At 39.1% G+C, this 21,171-nt stretch overlaps 1 protein-coding gene across 1 annotated transcript in view; it reads right to left on the bottom strand.

Annotated features, from left to right (window-relative positions):
- SLC22A23 (solute carrier family 22 member 23) overlaps positions 1–21,171 on the bottom strand; it is a 267,653-nt gene that overhangs the window by 63,466 nt on the left and 183,016 nt on the right. Inside the window, 1 exon segment of the mRNA XM_020976653.2 lies at positions 18,622–18,790. Coding sequence (XP_020832312.1) covers positions 18,622–18,790 — 169 coding nt within the window.

Here is a 21,171-nt window from a genome sequence, read left to right as displayed (position 1 = left end):
GAAAACCCCCAATGGGGTCATGAAGAGTTGGACACAACTCAACAACAACAACAACAACAATGCCAAGCCGTGGGGTTACATTTACAAAAATGAGCCAGTCCCTTCTCTCAAGGAGCAGACATTCTAATGAGAGGAAACAACCTATATCAGAGACGGAATAGAATAGAATGGAATGGGTTGCCTCAGGTGGTAGTGAGTTTGCCCTCACTCAAAGTCTTCAAGCAAAGTCTGGACCACCACTTGTCTGGAATGTTGCAGAAAGGACACCTGTTCAGGTATGGCCTCTGGGGCCACTTCCAACTTACAGAACCTATAAATGGAGATGAGACCGCCAAAGCTGAGCACCAAGAACAGGACTTTGGCAGACACCCACGTTTAAAAAGTGGTTGCAATTTTTGTGGATGAACTGGGGGTGGGGGGTGGGACAAGGATACCCATAAGGACAAAACCATCACTCCTTGAAATACTGAAGTAAATTGAAGAAGGGGAACTTAAAGCAATGAGTCTCAGTCCTGGTTCTGTGACACCTCAGGAGCTGTTTCCAATTATCTCAAGCAATGTCAAGGAATTCTAAAAACCAAATTAATTTTAAGCAGGGACTGGAACTGAATGGAATATCAGCATGGGCTGACATCTTGACACTCTGTTTCATAGTTTATTCAGTTCAGACTGTTCTACCAGTTTTTTTCCCCTCCAAACTAGTTTTGTATGTGTTTTAGATTTTTTTTTTTAAATCCTATTTGGAGGTTTCGTTACAACAGTTTGTTCAGGTTCTGGTTTAAGTTCCTGACTTTAATGAATAATTGAACAAATGTTAAGAAATGTTTATTAAACATCTGCTAAGGCCAAAGTAGGGGACTTAGTGCTGGGGAGATGAAGATGAAAATATAATAATTTCTGCCCTTAAAAACCTTTACGATCTAATATGTGAAGGTGGGGAAGAAAGGATAGAGAAAGTATGCAAATGACTACAATCCAGGGTTGATTGTGATGAAAGTGCTCTAAGGCACTTGAGAAGTGAGAAATTGCCTTCATTTGGGGGATAGTGGCTGGCCAGGGAAGGTGGTCCTGATTTGGACCTTGAAATTACTCAGTCAATAAGCATTTTTTAAGTGCTTACTCTGCTAAGTGCTAGGGATACAAAAGAAGGCAAAAATCTACCTTTAAGGGACTCACATTCTAATGGAGGAGACAACATGCAAACAAGTAAATACATACAAGTAAATTGGAGGTAATTTCAGAGGGAAAGAATGAACGTTTAGGGGGGTCTGGGACTTGAAGGAGGCCAGGAGGTAGAGGGGAAGAAAGAGAGAGTTCCAGATGTGGGAGACATCCAGAAAAAAGGCACAGAATGGAGGGTCTTGTGTAAGGAACAGAAAGAAGGCAGTGTCGTCATTTTGTACAGTGTGTGGAGAGGAGTAAAGTAATGTAAGAGAATGGTACAAAGAGGCCAGGTTATGAAAGATTTTAAAAACCAAACAGAAGATTTTATGTTTGTTCCTGGAGTAATAGAGAGCCCCTTCCCTTGAAGGAAGTAAGGACTGACTTCAACAATTGTGGATGGATGAAGTCTACTCCAAGCATGGGGAAAGACTGAAGACAGTAATAAAGCTGGACAAAGTCAACATGAAAGGCAGCAATGGAGATTAGATTCCATGAAATTAATTTGGAATGTAGACTTCATGAAAGTAGGAGATAAAGTTGGAAAGGAAGGCTGCAGCCATGGAGGGCCTTAAATGCCAGCGTCAGAGATTTTATACTTTATTCTGTGGGGACTAAAGGAGCCGTGGAAGGTTTTTGAGTACAAGCTGTGATCGGAATATTACTTCAGGTATATCCTTTGGGCAGTGGTGTGAAGGATGTGATTAGAAAAGGATAGCATGAAATCAGGAACACCCAACTTAAACTGAAATCAATCAATCAATCAATAAACATTGATTGAGCACCTACTATGAGGCAGGCACCCTGCTAAGCCTGGTGGGGATACAAAAAGAGACAAAAGGCAGTTCCTGCCCTCAAGGAGCTTACAATCCAACAGAGGAGACACATGCAAACAAATATACACAAAACAAATCAAATAAAGATTAGGTATCTGGAAAGAATCATAGGATTTTAGGCCTGAAAGTGACCTTGGAAATCATTCATTAATTCATTTGTTTCAATTTTATTTAATTTTTAGTTTCAAATTCTCTCTTTCCCTTCCTCTTCCCCATCCACTAAGAAGGCAAGAAAAACAGAGGCCATTACAAGTATGTACAGTCATGTAAAATAAATCCCTGTATTAGCCATGCTTAGAAATAATTCTGAAGAGGAAACTGAGGCTCAGATAGGTGAATCGACCTGCTCCAAGTCCCATGGCTAAGTTGTAGCAGAGTTGGTACTAGAACTCCTGTCTCCTGCCTCCTAGTCCAGTCCTTTTTTCACTGTACCAGGTTTCACAAGTTTAAAAATCAAAACAAGGAATCCTTTTGTAATACAAATGGTCAGTCACCCAATGACTTACTTACTTGGCCAATTCAGATTTTTGTCCATATGGTTTTCTCAAAGCAGGGAAAATTGTATTCTACTGCTCTATTGCTCCAGGGTAGAGTGGAGAGAACCCTGGCATTGGTGCCAGGAGATGTACATTAAAGTCCAGGCTCTGCCACTTATGACCTTCGTGACCTTGGGTAAATCCTTTACTTTTCTGAGCTGGTCTTTGTGTCTGCAGAATAATAATTGCTTTAAAAATCTCAGTGGTGAGTGTCAAATAAGCTAAGAGATGGGGAAAAAGCAGTGTCTAAATCAGTGGTTCCCAAACTTATTTGGCCTACCACCCTTAAAAAAAATTACTCAGCACTACCCTAGAAATCTACTTTAATTCTTTAACTTTTTAAAAATTGGTGTCATTTCAAAAAATATATATATAAATTTTTTAAATGATGCATCTTAAATTTAATAATTTATTGTGAATTTGTGGGGTTTTTTTTCTTGCACTGAAATTTTGATGACACAATATTGTGTTATGTAACTGTATAGAATCATTTTGTAAACAAGTCATTACACGCACATATTCCTGTCAATGCATGCTGGACTTCCTAACAATGTGAAACACACTTGCCTGCCAACACTTGGTTGTTAAGGCCTATCAGCAGACTTGACCACTGATAAATTATAACTTTTTGTGTGTTTATTTGGAAAATAATGTAATCATTACTACTTTAACTCTGTTACGCAACAGATGAAACATGTACAAACAATTTTTCAAAATTTTCTTCTTTTCTTTCCTTATGCTTCCACCACCCCCCTTATTTTTATTCAGGGCTCCCCTGTTGTACCCAAGGCTACTATAGTCTCCTGGATCATTCTAGCACCCCCCCCAGGGGCAGTATTGCTCACTTTGGGAACCTATGGTAGCTAGATGGTTTCTGGTCCTTCTAGCTCTAAAGTCTGATGAACATTACAAAGAAGAGGCTGGGAATATTATTTCCACTTTACACATGTGGAACTGATGCTAAAGAGGGCTTGAATTCAAGTGTTGCCAATGAAAATCCTGTACTTTCCCCATTCTACCAAGCTATCTCTTGACTCAACTGTACTCTGAAAGGTCATTTGAAACATTGCACAGGGCTGGGATAATCTTCTATCTATTTATACTCTTCCCACTCTGTATTAATTTACTTTACCTTCCCTGCTTACCAACCCTTTCTTTCACTAGTTTACTAATTTAAAAAAATTATCTTTAGGCAGGCAAAAAGAATAACATATAAACATGGTATCTGTCAATGTAATCTTGCCAGAGGGAATTTATTTGGCATTTTGTCCAATGATGAAAACATGTGATATTGGAAGCTATGGTTGTACAAGATACTATCAGCCTCCACCTCCAGCCCAAACCATCAAGAGTTTTAGTGAAATTTTAGGAATTCAGATAAAATGAGAGTGGAATGGGGAGAAGGGTGCTGGATTTGAATTGATAAAAAGGTATGATCATAGGACTTTAAAGCTATATATTATTTTCAATTATACACACTTACTAGAACTAGGCAAATGAAGTACTACCTTATAATGATTCTCATAAAATGTATTTATTAATAAATAAGAGTGATTTATTTTAACCTATTAATTTTACGTACATAATGAAATACTTGAAGAGTTTATTCTCTTAGTTTAAATAATCCATGCTATTCCTCTCTCAAAAAAAAATCTGGTGAAAAAGCATTAACTCATTTTAGTGAATCAAAAATTAAAAATCAGTCAGCTTTTTTCTACATGGTTTCAGACTTCAAATGAATGAAATTTAATTTTTTTGTTATTGAATTGAAGCTTCATGTAACAGTCTATCTTTTAAAATTTTTTTCTTATTTCAATTTACTAAGCAGTTTGATTCAATGAGTAGTCATTAAGCACTTACTCTATGACCAAGTTGCAATGGGAAACATACACAGTTTAAGATGTGACTCCATACTTGAGGTATTCACAGTCTTGCTGGGGATGGGAGAAACAAGACATACACACAAAACCTTTGGGGAATTTTTGATCAATAAAATATGTGGAACATAAACAGAAAGTTCTATCAGAGATCAAAGAAAGCAGGGGGTAGTGAATTGTGATTTGTTTAGCTCCTATTAGTTCTACTTTGACTCTACACCCCTAGTTCCAGCTACTGGGCTCTTTGTTTCCCTGGGTTCAAGCCAATACCTTGAATCCCAGGTCTCAAAACTAGGTCCTTGTGCCTTCTCCATATCCTCCCTATCTCCATTCTTTGGTCTCCTCCTGTTGCAGGCTGCTGAGACTCACTCAATCACCAGTTATATCCATGTATGTCTTTTAGGTTTCTGGATACCTATTGTCCTAATTCTGGTATGTCCTTCTGGTCAGACAGAGAGGTGATGGATTCAAGACTCAGAATGAGACATTCATCTTTGGACATTGATAATGTGGGAATTTGTTTTGCTTTATTATTAGTTATAAGATTTTTGTTTTCATTCTTTTCCCTCCCAAAGGGGAGGTAGAAATAGGAGAGAAGGTAGTAGTAGTAGTAGTAGTAGTGGTGGTAGTGGTAGTGGTAGTGGTAGTGGTAGTAGTAGTAGTAGTAGTAGTAGTAGTAGTAGTAGTAGTAGTAGTAGTAGTAGTAGTAGTAATGATAATAATAATAATAAAAGCAACAAATGTGCCAGGCATTGTCCTAAGTGGTTTACAAATATTATCTCGCTTGATCCTCATAACAATCCTGAGAGGTAGGTGCTATTATTGTCCCTATTTTACAGGTGAGGAAACTGAGGCAAATGGAGGTTAAGTGACTTTCCCAAAGTCGCACAGTTAGTAAGTATCTGAGGCTTTGTTTGAACTCAGGTCTTCCTGATGCCAGGTCCAATACTCTGTTCATCATGCCACACAGGTGCCTGAAAGGTAGGGTTCTCTAAATCCCCCAAAAGCAAAGACAGCAGAAGGAAGGCCCAAATGAATCACAAAGAGGACAGCTTTGGAAATTATATGTTAAATTATTATAAACTTTAGAAGAAAAGCAAGCTTTACATAATAGAAATTTACAGTTTTATGTAGTATTCTCCTGTTCTATTCCTAAATTCCATGGAAATGGCTCATTTTATTTGCTGTTTGTTAAGTTCAGAATAAAAAAATTAAAAAAGAGTGTAAGTTGTAGGAGCTGGCCAAGACTTCATGGTGTAATGGTAAATTTGGCCTTTGAGGATAGGTAGGATCTGATAAACAAGACAGCAGAGGGCATTCCAAGCAGTTGGAACAACACAAAGACATGGGGCCTGGAATTAATATTTTGTATGTGGATAACTTGAAAGAAAGGTGTCTTGTTAGAATAGAGGAGATATTTTCTAAAACCAGGTCAGTATGTATTTGCATCACTATTTGTAAAGACAATGGTTTTCAGTTTTTACAGCAATTTTACTCTCTGTTCCATTTGGAAGCAGAGTGAATGTTGATTTTGTTACTAGTCAGTTTAAATTCACTTTGCATTATTTATGTAGGTGATCTTGAAAACAGGGCAGCTTCTTGCCTGAGGGCTCCATAAAATCTGTGCCACACAGCAAGTCATAGACAGATGCCATGCTTGGGATGTGTGAAACACTCATAGACTGATTGGTCCCACCAGTCAGTGTTGCAGTCTCTGGGCAGAGCTTTGTTTTAAACTGTTTGATCACATCTCATAATAAACCTAGAGGATATCATGTCCCTTTGAAGGGCTTATTTACACTTTGACAATATCATCTCTGGACAGCCAATGGAAGCGGGGGTGTTGGGGATGTGTGTAGACAACCAGAATTTAGCATCAGATGCTCCCCAAAAAACCCCCAAAATAACATTTCTGGCTTTTCTTTCTATTATTTATAAGATATTCCTGGAGTTAAATAATCTATTATCTCCAAGGAGCTGGAAGTGCTTTATTTATATTTATACCATAAAAGAATTGGTTGAAGGAACTGGAGATTTGTTTAGAATAGAAAAGAAAAAAAGTGTGGGGAGTAGGGAGGGAGGATACACATCATAACTGCCTTCAAGTATTTGACGTGTGGAGGAGAAATTAGATGCACTCTGCTTGGCCAAAGGGCATAAACAGGAGCTGCAGATGGAAGCTTTTTTGTTGCTGTTCAGTTGTTCAGTCGTGTTGGACTCTTTGTGACCCCATGGACCACAGCAAGCCAGGCCCTTCTCTCCTCCATTATCTCCAGAAGTCTGTCCAAGCTCATGTTCATTGCTTCCATGACACTATCTATCCATCTCATTCTCGGACATTCTCTTTTCCTTTTGCAATAAGAAACTCATGATCTGAGTGAGCCACAGTAGCTCTTGGTTTTCTTCTGACTATATAGAGCAACTGAGTCAAACAGGGTTAAGTGTCATACTTTTTCCCAATCTTAAACCAATCAGTTGCTCCATGTTCGGTTCTAATTGTTGCTTCTTTACCCACATACAGGTTCCTCAGGAGACAAGTGTTCAGGGTCATAGATCTAGTAAGAGTCTGAGGCCAGATCTGAACTGAGGTCTTCCTGACCACAGGCCCAATGCTCTATCCACTGTACCACCTAACTGCCTGGATAGAAGCTACAAAGAAGCAGAGTAATGAGAACTACCCAACAGTAGAATGCCTTGGTAGTCCTTTAATATCATCATGGTTGCCCTACTTTGGATGATCTCTAGGTAATCAGTGTCCTTTCTAAAAGATTAGACCCAACTGTTCAATATCTTCTCTTTCAGGTATCTTGGAAGCTAGTCCTTATTTATTTATTTATTTTAATAATTAGGTTGCCTTTGGGGTGAATTTCTTCTGGGTTTATTTGACATAGCCCTGCTGTCCTTCTGGATTTCATTTTCTTATGTACCATTTCTTTTTTCTTTCTTTCTTTCTTTTTTTTTTTGGTGAGGAAATCAGGGTTAAGTGACTTGAGCAGGATCACGCAGCTAGTAAGTGTCAAGTGTCTGAGGCTGCATTTAAACTCAGGTCCTCCTGACTCCAAGGCCGGAGCTCTTTCCACTGTGCCACCTAGCCACCCCTTTTGCACTATTTCTACTTTTGCCATTGGACATGGGGAACTTAAAGTCTCCTGTTCAGAGGCCCTTCTCCCCTCTCCACCCATGCTACTAGCACAATAAAGTCTTTCCTACAAACTTTTTAGCCATCTCTCAAATTCAAGCCATTTGTGTCACTAAATATATCATCACTTGATAGAGAAGGGTAGATCTTGGGCATTTTTTTAAGAAACGAAGACAACACAAACATGGTATTGTAAATGCATTTAGGTAAAAATGGGATAGAAAAATTACATTGATATCATGCTCACAGGTTAAATATAGCTTCATATACAACTAAAAATAGTGGGCAAAACAAAAACCAAAAACACCGAACCCACTTTACTTTAGAGAGCTGTGATGATTTCCAGGTTAGTTATATGGAAGGATGATAGGTTCATCCCTTCCCTCTCCCCTGCCCTTACATTTCAGGTTACTATTAATTGGCATACATATGACACTAATTATGAAAGACAGCACGGTGGGTAGAAAGAACAATGGACTTAGGAATTTGAATCCAGTCTCTGACACTTACTAGCTGTATAACCATCCACCATCTATAAAATGTAGAAAATACTTCCACTAGCTACCTCATAGGAGTACTGTTAGCAAATTGCTTGGCAAACTGGAAAGCACTATTAAAAAGGTGAGTTGTTTCTAATGGACACAAGTCTACCCTGACACTCGGTTTTTCTTTTCTTGAATGGTTTTTCCCTTTGATTTCTGTACAATCAAATGCATTTTAGAACACACATCTTTTCATGATCGATTTCTCCACTCTTCACCCAAATTTGTTTCTCCCATATGCCAAATTGAGCTCCCCATGCAAGCATTACCTAGCTTCCTTTATTTCTAGGTTTTATCTTCCAGCTAAAAAGTTGATGTTGTAACTTATTTGCCAGTGTTACATTGTCACAGCTTGATTTCTCACTAATTCCCTCATTACTTTCCAAACCATTTTTTTAAATCATTTTCCACAGTTCTTTTTATCATCTTTTTTTTATTGCATTCCCAGATGACTTCTATGATTACACTAATTGCCAAGAGCATTTTCCCTCCCTTTAAAAGATCTAAGTTCCAACTTAACATGGCACGGTTAATAATTCAACATCTTCACACATCTCCAGTATGCCTCCTATACTTTCTTCAAGCAGCTCCCTCCAAAGTCTGCCATTAGCTGAAACTGGAGCTGAGAACCTCCGCTAATTATGAACTTGATGAAAAGCTTTAGCAGCAAGGCTCTGACGAAGAAACCCAGGCTAAAAGATCTCCTGCAGGGGATGGGGCACATGTTATCTCATAACATACATTACATTAGACTAGACATGATTTCTGAGGTAAAACAGAAGATAAAGCAGTGAGAGGAAAAATTTCCCTTATTTTAATATGAAAAACCTTATGACATCATTATCTGTTCATATTTTAATAATAAGTAATAATAGCCAATATTTTATATTGTGCTTTAAGGTTTGCAAAGTACTTTACATATGTTATCTCATTTGATCCTCATAACAACCCTGGGAGATAGGTGCTATTATTATCCCTATTTTATAGATGAAGAAACTGAGACTGAGAGAGGTTCAGTGACTTGCCCAGGACCACACAGCTAGGAGGTATCTGAGGTGGGACCGAATTCAGGTCTTCCTGATTCCGAGTTCAGGTAGCTAAGTAGCTTAATGGATACAGTATTGGACTTGGAGACAAGAAGACCTGAGTCCAATCCTATCTCAGGCACTTACTAGCTGTATGACCCTAGTCAAGTCACTTAATGTCGCTCAACCTCAGTTTTCTCATCTGTAAAATGAAGATAATAACAGTACTTATTTCACAAAGTTGTTGTGAGGATTAAATGAGATAACACATATAAAGTGGTTTTCAAACCCTTTTCTTACTTCTTACAGCACTAAATCTCTCCCCCGAAATATTTTTGACCTTTTGTTTTCTGACATGAATAAAGTAGAAGAGTTCTCTGTATAACCTAAAGATAGGTTGGATATCAAAGTCTTGAAGTGGTAGTTTCTCTGAATTTCCTGGTAGAGTATGCAGTCTCTTAAATTTCCCCATGAGCCCAAAACAGCTTTGATTTATGAAAAATGTATTCTCTACCTTAGTGTCCCATAACTCATAACTGTGTCCTTGTTCACCAAGTACATCAAGTACAACATACTATATGGGGGAATTCTGGCTCTAATCTTCTTTGGGATGCAGTATGGTATATCAATGTAGTAGCTAAATGGTCATCAGGTCTCATACTCATTGATGAGCAGCTTAGACCACTCACTTAACTTAAAACTTAATGTAACCCAAATGGTACCCAGCATAAGAAGGTTAATTGACTTGCCCAAGATCACATAGATCCACATAGGAACTCAGGTCTTCTTGACTCCAGGCCCAACACTCCATCCATTCTACTACCTCCCAGTCTGGAAAAATGGGTAGCACCTAATCCTTGCTCCCTAGAGTCACCTTTGATATCTGATAAGTAATTGGGTCTTTGATGTGGTGGGAGCAATATCCTAACCTCCTCCCATGAAAGTTAGGCTAGGTTTCCCTTAAAAGGCCTGGAGGCCACATGTGACCTTAATAAATCCCTTTCATAAAAGGATTTGTTCTGTGAAGTTTGGCCTCCAGGCTGCGGGTTCCCCACCCCTGGTTTAGGGGAATAAAGGCTCAGACTGTTAACATCACTTCCTCATTGTCTCAATTCAGAGCAACCACAAAGAGCTCCAGGCACACTCTGATGCTTGTTTGGTGGAATATGATGGGCAAGGGAGCTTTATTCAGCTGAAAGAATTCAGAGTATCCACTTCACACCTATCAGATTGGCTAACGTGACAAAAAAGGAAATGGATGTTGGAGGGGATGTGGGAAAACTGGGTAACTAATGTAATTGGGGAAAAAAGTAAAATATATTAAAAAAAACCACTTAGGCTAACATCCCCGATGTGAAGCAAGATCCTGTGGGTTGGAAAAAGGTCCAACACTACTTCTGGCAACAATTCCTCTATATCCAGAAGAGTTCTCTGTGTAATAATAATACAAAGCCACATGACAGCTTGCTTTTTAAAAATAAATCCCTAATGTCAGCTTTAAAGAAAAAAAAACACCCAAAGCACCCTCCATGCTTCATTCTTGTTGAATATCTTTTTTTGACCCTCTCCTGTTCCTTCCTACCTCTCTTTTTATACTCTTTGAGATTTATGTATGAAAACATATCAAAAACAAGAAGAACATTGCCATTCTCAGAGGGAAAAAAATGCCCTCCACAAACCCAAGATACTGAAATTGACTTAGAATGCTTAGTTTGTACATTTGTATTTTGTGGCATATGATGTTAAAATAAGACTTTGTTAACATCTAACTTATTGCCCTTTAGAAAACCTAATTATCTAAGAGAGTGTTGTCAGATCCTGAATATTCATAAGGCTAAGTCACACCTTTTTCTATAGTATTAGTCACTAGCTGCTCTGAAGCCCTCTCCCTGACTCCTCTCTTCATATTCCTCAATCCTGTATCTTATCCAGGCAAACAAAGCAGGACTTCTATCCTCCATGCAGTTTTTCTACATGTCCCGGTCCCTTCTCCTCCTCCTCATACCTGGAATGTACTCCGTCCTCACCTCCACCTCCGAATATCCTTCTGGTCCTTCAAGAAACAGCTCAAGCACCATCTTCTGCACGAGTCCCTTCCTGATCCCCCAAAATGTTGGTGCCTTCCCTCCTTAACATTTAGCTACCTCGAATTTATTCTGCATATAATTGAGATAAAATGAGATACTATTTGTGAAGTGCTTAGCATGATGCCTGGCACATAGTAAGTACTACATAAATGCTTATTCCTTTTCCCCTTCCCTTCCCTAATTGTGTAATGGGGGAGACTGGCTGATGAAGGACTGATCCTTAGAATATGTATAATACGCTTTACCTGTTACCAACCCACATGAAGGCTTAGTGTGTCTGCTTCAATGAATGTGTCACAGAAGGACCTTCCTTTCATTTCAGAGCACTTACAGGTATGTTCTGGCTGTTTCCTGTTGGTTTACTATGTAGTGATGAAAAAAATCTCTTAACTACCTGCTGTGCTGAAATTGAGCGCATACAAAGGGTTCCAATGGACAAACTCTTGATCTCTTCTCTGGTAGCTTTCAAGTAAGGAGGAAGAAATGCTGTGGATATGTGGGTGGAAGGAGAGATCAGCAGCAGTAGCAGCTGCCTTATCTCTCCACCCAGCCTCAGGAGTACATGAATGCATGGTGCCTTTGGTTCTTTTGTCTCTTTGTGCTGACTCTTTCTTGATCTTAGGTGAATAAATATGGAACAGACAAGGTTTCCAACAGAAAAATTGGAAAGGTTCATAAGAGGTCCAGCAATAAAAGTCTATAATGAAGTCTGATGGTAGCCACAACAATCAAGTCTAATGAAGAGCTGGAAGGCGCTGAACAATCCTCTGAACCAGCCTGAGAAAGAACTGATGTGGTAGCTGAGATACTGTGTTCAAAAAGCAAGGGGATGTGGGAAAACTGGGTAACTAATGCACTGTTGGTGGAGCTGTGAACTGATCCAACCATTATGGAGAGCAATTTGGAGCTATGCCCAAAGGGTTATAAAATTGTGCATAACCTTTGATCCAGCAACATCACTGCTAGGTTTCTATCTCAAATACATTTAAAAAAAGGGGGGGGGAAGGACCTATCCTTTTCCATCCAGTGGCTGAGGTACCTCACTTATTGAGGACTCCTTGAAGGGAGAAAAAGACCCGCAGAGCAAGAAGGTCATCCTCCTCACTCCAAGGGAATGTTTTGCATCTATCTTTTTAAAGTCCAATTCTCCTTAGAGATGGAGTGGGTATGTGGAGGGGGAGAATGTGCCTCCCACTTTGAGGGGGATGTGGTTGTACTTTGGTCCTTGCTATACCTCCTAAATAAATATCCCTTCTAAAAGCTAATTGGTGTTCATTAGTTAATTTATATTGGAGAAATGTTAACTGACTAGATGATACTGAAAGGGGCTCATAAATGATATAGCACTAGGAAACTCCCAACTCTTCAGAGTTACTCCTAGAGTCTGGAGGAAAGAAATAGTAGCCACTCTGTGGTGATCCAGCTTGATAGTGTGAGATGAATGGGAGAGTGAGCCCCAGATTTTTTGCTACTCTTAAATATGTACAGGTTGCCTACTTTGATAAGATTGTAAACTCCTTGAGGCCAGGGATTGTTTTACTTTTTGTACTTGTATCTCTAGTGCCTGATGCATACTATAGTAGGTCCTCAATAAATGCTTGTTGATTGATTCCACTCCATGAGCTCTTTGCTCTCCATGAAGGCATTTGATTAGTCTCTTCTTTTCCGTCTCTTCTCTATGGTCATGGGGCCATAGACACTTCTCACATTTGTTTTCTTTGGCCCTGAAGGAATCCTTTATATAAAGCAGAAAAACCCTTTTCCTGGACAAGAATTTGGGTATTATGACTCGCTTCTAAATTTACATGATGGTAAAACTTTGGCCTCTTCCCAAACCAAAATAAACATAGATGCAATGAGATAACAAAGTCATCCAATATGCCAAAACGAAAGTAGAAACACTTGGCTTTAGAGACCAAATATCCATCTCTGGTATGTTTTTTGGTTGAAAAACACTTGCTTATCACTCGTGCTTTCTTTTTTCCTCTGTTCCTATTAACTTAGGCGGGGAGCTATATTAAACACTATAAGGCATATGGTGATACCAAGCCACTAGCGAGGATATGTCTGCAGCTCTCTTTGAACAAAAGAGATGGAGACAATAGGCACATATTTAAATAGGCTGCTCCATTTCTGAAGTCCCACCTTCTATTTGGAATCCAGGAGAAGGCAATTAATAGTCTAACACACCTGAAATATGAGACATCAATTTCCCTAGCTTCTTGTTTTCTTTCATTGATCCCATATATTGAACTCAGCAAATTTCTTGACAGAATTTGTTGCTATGGAAACTATGCATTCTGTGAACCTGCTCTAAAAACACCACTAGGACCCACCCACTGGTTTCTGCACCCACCCACAAATCCTTGGCCAATTTTCACCCATGTTTCTGTAACCTCTTTTTGCCTGGATTTCTAATCCCTCCCCTCTTTCCACTCCAAAACATTTCATACTCTGTAACTGATGCTATTTTCCAATGGCTCTTATTGTCAGACTGCTCTCTGCTCTCTCTGTGGTGGCTTTTCATTGCCTTCCTGATCATTTAGAAACTTTGGACTGCTGTCTTCAAAGTCCCTCACCCTTTACCCTTACTGTTCCTGTATGCTCTTCTCCTACTCCTCTCCAGCATCATTCCGGCAAGGGTGGATTTCTTATTTCACTACCTATCTTGACACAAAATAAAACTCACCTTTCACTGCCAAGTCTTTGCTCCTGTTGCCCCTATATACAACAAACAACTTGATTTGGTACTTTTTGTACTCCTATGATTCTGTTGATTGGTTAGTTACCTTGGGAGTGTGCTAAAATGGAAAACACGCTGGACCGAGATTCAGGAGATCTGAGCTCACATGCTAGCTTTCACTTAGTGTGTGACTATGGGCAAACCACTTATCATGTGTGAGCCTCAATTTCCTCACCTACAAAATGGGGATAATACTCTCTGTACTAGTTAGAGGACTTTTGTGAGCAAAATGTTTTTTTTAAACCTCAAATGGTTACAGAAATGGGAATTATTATTATCTCTGTCATTTGATTGTAAGCATTCTTCAGGGCAGAGCCCATATCTGTGTGTGTGTGTGTGTGTGTGTGTGTGTGTGTGTGTGTGTGTGTGTGTGTGTTTTAATTTGCACTTGAAGTACCAGGTACACTGCTGGGCACCATGGGCATGCAATGAATACTTGTTGATTAAACGGAGGCCATACACTCTCAATATTTTGCCACCAACAGCTGGCAGTGTTGGTTGGCACTCCAGAGCCTCTCTAGGAGACCACTTTGTACCATTAAGTAACACAGAAGCCTTTAGGAATGAGAAAATGCTAATTGTAGCAAATAGAAAGAAGGATGGTCATTAGAAAAATGAAAAGAAAGGAGGACCATTGTAGCTTTTACAGGTCAACTGTTCTTTTAGTTACCAAGGCCCTCGAAAATGGATAAGTAGTAGTTTGTATCTGGGTATGAAATTGTTCACTCTTGCTCTTTAGCTTGCCCTTCCCACCCCCTTCCTGGAAAGAGATATGTATATCAATACAATTTTTCACCACCAAAGAGGGTTCTTATGTTAGAATGGAGTTTGAAACTAGAAAAAATGTTATCTTAATGTGCCAATGTCTCATTTTGGTGTGGCAGAAACCCTGGACTCTTGTAGCAAAGATTTGTCATTATCAAATTGAAAAGGTTTCGACCACTAGCCTAGTGACAGATGTCCAATGATTGGCTTAGTTGAATACAAAGTGGTCTATCACCAAAAGGTGAGCTCTCTGATGACAATTTTTCAGCCATGATATTTTATGAAACATTGATGTAGGGACCCACATTGATGAGACATGAATATTTCTTCTTCTTTTTTCCTCCCCAGACAATTGGGGTTAAATGACTTGCCCAGAGTCACACATCACACATAGCCTGTAAGTGTTATGTGTCTGAATCCGGATTTGAACTCAGGTCCTCCTGACTCCAGGGCCGGTGCTCTATCCACTGTGCTACCTAATTGCCCAAGACATGAATATTTCAAGGAATTAAAGTAAAAGTTTCAATCTGAACGAATATCCATATGGTATGTCATCAACATTTTAAAAATGAGAGAGCAAAGAACAAATGTTCCTTAAGTGTGAGGCATGGGAGACTCAGGAGCATGAGGCACAGGCTGAGTTAAGACACATAAGGCACAGCTCTTAATCTGGGTAGCTGACTGATTCACCTACAGCAAACTAGGGTGGGTCACTTAAGTCTCATTCCCATTACTTCTCCTGTATTTGGGTAGGCCAGTTTTCCTTCTATGCCTAAAACTGATGAAAAGAAGAGGAGGGACCATCCAGGTCCATTAGCCAATAAGACTAGTTTCTAGTCCACTGAGGGATTTGTTGTTGCTTTTCCATCATCTCAGTCACGTCTGACTCTTCATGGCCCCATCTGGGATTTCTTGGCAAAGATATTGGAGAGGTTTGCCATTTCCTTCTCAAGCTCATTTTACAGATGAGGAAACTAAGGCAAACAGGGTGAAGTGACTTGCCCAGGGTCACACAGCTACTAAGTGTCTGAGGCCAGATTTGAGCTCATGAAGATGAGCCTTCCTGACTTCAGGCCTGGCGCTCTATCCATTGTACCACCTACCTGGCCACCTGCAAAAATCAGTTCATTTGGGATAGAGTAATGACAGATAGATAGATACATATGTACATAGACAGATACAGTACTTGTCACATCTTTATAGTATCTGTCACATTTCAGGGCTCAAAAGGGACAGCAACCACTAGTGGTTTACATGCACCTTGTTGACAACCCACAAAGCTATACGCATAATTGTTGGTTCTTGGAGACCGAAGAATTAGCATAAGGTACATCAGGTGAGCTAGAATAAGATGCAGATGCAATGATATTCTTGGAGAATTCCTCTTCCCAGCTCTACCACTTATTCCCTCTGTGATCTTGGACAAATTACTTAATCTTTCAGGGCCTCAGTTTCCTCATCTGTAAAATGAGATGACTTATAAGATCCCATGGTCTTTCTTTTTTTTTAATTTCATTAATTTATTTTGATTTATCAACAATCACTTCCATATGCTTTTGAGTTGAAAATTTTTCTCCCTCTTCCTCCCCCCCACCGTTCCCAAGACAGTGAACAATCTGATATAGGCTTTACATTTACATAGCCATTAAACATATTTTCACATTAGTGAAGTTGTAAGTAAAAATTAAAACCAATAGGAGGAACCATCAGAAAGATGAAACAAAACTCAACAGAACGTAAAAATAAGTGATAGCGATTTGACTTCCATAGTTCTTTCTTTGGATGTGGACAGCATTTTCCATTCCGAGGCCTCTGGAGATGTCTTAGATCCTTGTAATGCTGAGAAGGGTTCAGTTTAACAATACTAGTCATCGCATAATGTGGCTATTATTGTGTACAAAGTCCTCTTGGTTCTGCTCACTTCACTCATCATCAGACCATATAAGTCTTTCCAGGTTTTTCTGAAGTCAGCCTGTTCATCATTTCTTATAGCACAATAGTATTCCATCACATTCATATACCACAACTTGCTCAGCCATTCCCCAGCTGATGGGCATCCTCTCAATTTCCAATTCTTTGCCACCACAAAAAGAGCTGCTATGAATATTTTTGTACATGGAAGATCCCATGGTCTTATGATGCCCTGTTAAGACCTTTTTCAAATTGCCAGGAAAAGATCATCTCCCATTAACCTTCTGCTCTGTGGTAGATCAGGTGGTCTACTGGGCCTGGTGTCTTATAAATAAATGTAAGGGGAACAAAGCAAATAAAGTCTGTAACTCAGGAGCCGGCACAGTTACATTTAGTCCCTGAAGTAATTGGTAATGGTATTTACCACTATATTTGGGTTGTTCTTCTCTTCCTTTCTAGTCTGTTTCTATTTGGTTGCTTTCTAGCCCTTAGTGTTAGTGGCACTCGGGGCTGAAAGGCTTACTGAACTCTTTATACACCCTCCAATCAGCCTGAGTGTGTGTCTGCACTTGTGTGTATTTGAAAGCAAGACGTGAGAAACATAAATAGGATATAAACTTTATCAAGTCAAAGTTAGAAGAGTATTTTATGTGGTCAAGAGTTCCCTGCTACAAAAACTCATACTACTTAGGGAAGGAAGAATGGTCTCTGAAATATGCTTAGTAGGATGTGGGGAGGGGCACACAGTCTTTGAGAGAACGGTACAGACATAGCACAGTTTCTTGGTCTGTGGGGAAAGGGGTAGAGAGGGGAGCCTCCAAGGAGATTAGAACATTATAGCAGCAGCTGCTGCTGAACAACCTCCCCAGCTGGTGGCCCATCTGCACCCCCACCCCCCTATTACTGGCTTCCCACTGTTGCTGAGGTTGCTTATTATATAGTAAGGAAGAATCAGGCTCTTGAGGAAAAAAACATCTCTACTCTAGCTTACTATGATCTCCTTTTCTAGCTCATCCAATGATTGAAAAACAAAATACAAGTAGTGCTAAATAAAAATAAATAAAACCTGGTCCTTCTCTCCTCTAGACCCTCACTTTTAGAAAAGGCAGACTCTCATCTCCAGCAAATAAAATACAGGCATAACCAACTAATACCCTCTGGAGATTTTTTTAAATTAGTGATTAAAAAGTAGAATTAAATAGAGTATAGAGGAAAAGGGGAGATAAAAAGTAAAGGGGATGGAGAATAAGGAGAGTAAGAGGAAGATGAAATAATCCGCCCCCCTCCAACCTCTATTTCTCACTTCACTGAAAATGGTAAGTGGAATCAAAATGAAACAAAAAAATAGCAGGCCAAAGAGTGAAAGTATATATATGAATGAAATAATAAGTAATAAAAAAAAAAGACTCCACAAAGCCCAGCGCAAGGTATAATAGACTCATCTACTAACTAAAAGGGATTTCCCACCATCAAAGCTTGTTTCCTTACCACTTCCTATTTCCCCTTCAAACATTTGAATCCCCCTTAAAACTGTCAAAATACAGAAATTAGTGAGAAATCCTAAGTTCTTTAAGAGCATCAAAACATGTTGCCTGCAACACTCTCCAATGCAGTCAAATCAGATTAAAATGTAATTGGGAAATATTTAAAATAAATAAAAATACAATAGAACACAGATAATATTAATATGTAGTTTTCTAAGTCAATATGAAAACTGGAGTGGCCCCCATTTCTATTGAGTTTGACACTACTACCTTATGCCACGCAATGATTGTGGACTGTGTCCAATACCAGGTGATGGACACTCAACAAAAGTGTATTGTGTCTTCCACACAGTAGGCATTTAATAAATGTTTATTAAATTGGGTTGATATTCAGTGTTAGTTGATATTATATTCATCTCCAAACCAGAGAAGTGAATCTGGTCTTTTTAACCCTCCTTCCCTTACCCCAAAGGAATTTGGTATTGTCCCCTGGAAAGAGAGAAATTAATACTTACGACCAGTAGAGAAGCATCAGGAGGAAAGGGCAGATGATGAGAGCCTGGAGGACCTGCCAATCCCTACAGAGGGCTGCCAAGCCTGGCATGAGGAACTGTCCTGCCATAGCTATGAAGCTTGCCACCATCGTGATCATGAACCGATGTCCAGGAGGACAAAGTTCTATTCCTGAAATATATGAAAAGAAAAAAAAAACAAGAAAGGCATGAGCAAACCATTCTCAATAGACTGGCAATGACAGAAGACAGGTAATGGGGTAGACCTTGAGGTTCAAAATCACAGCCACTTAGGAGGACTAAACATTTTAATTCATTAAGTCCAGATGTATGACCTCATTGGGGCAGGGAGCTCCTGGTGAAGAAATTCCCTTGACCAGCGCAGGTTGGCAATAGTTCTGCAACTTACGATCTTAAAGAAGGGGGTTCTTAACCTTTTTTGGTGTCATGGACCTCTATGGAAGTTTGGCAAAGTGTTATGGGCCCCTTCTCAAAATAAATACATAACAAATAGGATTTGTTAAAAAAAAAAGCAATCAATTAAGTTGAAATAAAATTATCAAAATATTTTTTAAAAAATTCAAAAGTTTTCAGATTAATAACCAACATCTTATACTAATAGGTGTGAAAGAGACAGGTAAGCTGAAAGTGGAACAATAACTTAACTAGATCCATAACTGACTTGCCCAGTTACATAGCTATTAAGTGATTGGTATAAATTGAACCCAAGTGTTCTGATGTCAAACTCAATGTTCTTTGACCCCTCCCTCCCCCACTCCAATCATCTGACTATGCATACATATATTTTAAACCAGTGATAATTCTGCTAGGCCTATAATAAAAAAAATAAATAGAAAAATAAACAGACCCTACAATGCCTAGGTCAAGATGTCATAATGGATTCATCTAGTATCCGAAGAGACTGAAGAGAGAGGGAAAAGCCCCATGTGTACAAAAATATTTGTGGCAGATCTTTCTGTATGGACAAAGAACTGGAATCTAAGGAGGTACCTATCAATTGGTGAATGGTTAAACAAATTATAGTATATGGATGTTATGGAATATTATTGTTCCATGAGAAATGATGAAAGGGTCTATTTCAGAGAAACCTGGGAAGACCCATGAACTGATGCAGAATGAAATAAGCAGAAACCAAACAGTTTATATAACAATAATAACACTACAAAGACACACAACTTTAATGAAATAAGAACTTTGATCAACGAGGTGACCAACCATGATTCCATAGGACCAATGATCAAATATCTTACCCACCCCTGACAAAGAGGTGATGAATTTAGGGTATGGACAGCAATAGATGGGTTTTCTTTTTTGGCATAGACAATGTGGGGATTTGTTTTGCTTTACTGTACATATTTGTTATGAGCTTTTGGTTTGTCTTCCACCCACCCCCAATGGGGGAAAGGTAGAAGAGAGAGAAATAAATTTTATTAGAAAAAAATTAAATTATTTAAAAAAGAAAACACCGTGTCTTAAAGAGATGCCACGACAATGAATAGTCAGGCAGTCTTCCAGATTGATAAGGAAGTCAGGAAGACCTGAGCTCAAATCCAGCCTCAGAAACTTACTAGCTGTGTGACCCTGAGCAACTCACTTAACCTCTGCTTCAATTTCCTCATTTGTAAAATGGGGATAATAATAGCACCTACTTCAAAGGGTTGTTATGAGGATTAAATGATATATTTGTAAAGTGTTTAGTGCCTCGCATGTAGTGGGTGCCTGATAAATGTTTATTTTTCCCCTCCTTCCCCTAAGTGCTAAAAATACAAAAAAAAGGCAAAAAGTTGCCCCTGCCATCAAGGAATATACATACTAAAAGGGGAAACGGCATGTAAATAACTAGATACTCACAGTTTATACACATAGGAGATACAAGGTAATCAGTAATTACTTAAAGTAATTAAATGACTTCACCAGGGTACCACACAGACAGTATGTATCTAAGGTGGGATTTGAAGCCAATTTATCTAAACTCCCAGGCCAACCTTCTACCCATTAGGCTACACTTCCTAAATAAAATAGCACCCTATAATTAACCAGACTCTTTACAATTATTTTCATTTGCTGTTCTCTTCAGAAGACCATCATAATATGTCATTATTAATGTACCCATTTTATAGATGGGTTAGTTGACAATTTGAAGGGACAGTGACTTACATGAAACAAACCACTAGGAAATGCTAATCCTTTTGGATCAGAATTTTCCACTCATATGCGTTTTCATTTCCTTTGGTCTTGGTATGCTACTGAATTTCTTTTTGTGAGATATTTTTTCTGCCCTTTGGCAGGTACTTGGTAATTCAAGCACCCTTTGTCCAAAGTATTTCCTAAAACCTGGTTCTGTAATCCCATATGCTGTCTCAGGACCTTCTGATTTATGATGCTACACTATAGATTCCCCTTTACTTGGGAACTCCTCCCAAATCCTCCCCTACACTCATTCTGCATCTCCTGTCTCCTGTTCTGGTGCTTTCTTTACACCAGAAGTTTCTGTTCCTGAGTTATGAGTTAGACATTCAGTCTGTGAAACCA

This window comes from Phascolarctos cinereus, unplaced genomic scaffold, assembly GCF_003287225.1.
Source record: "Phascolarctos cinereus isolate Bilbo 61053 unplaced genomic scaffold, phaCin_HiC Scaffold_4;HRSCAF=312, whole genome shotgun sequence".
Classification (NCBI taxonomy): domain Eukaryota; kingdom Metazoa; phylum Chordata; class Mammalia; order Diprotodontia; family Phascolarctidae; genus Phascolarctos; species Phascolarctos cinereus.
This window is presented reverse-complemented; position numbering and strand designations above follow the sequence as displayed.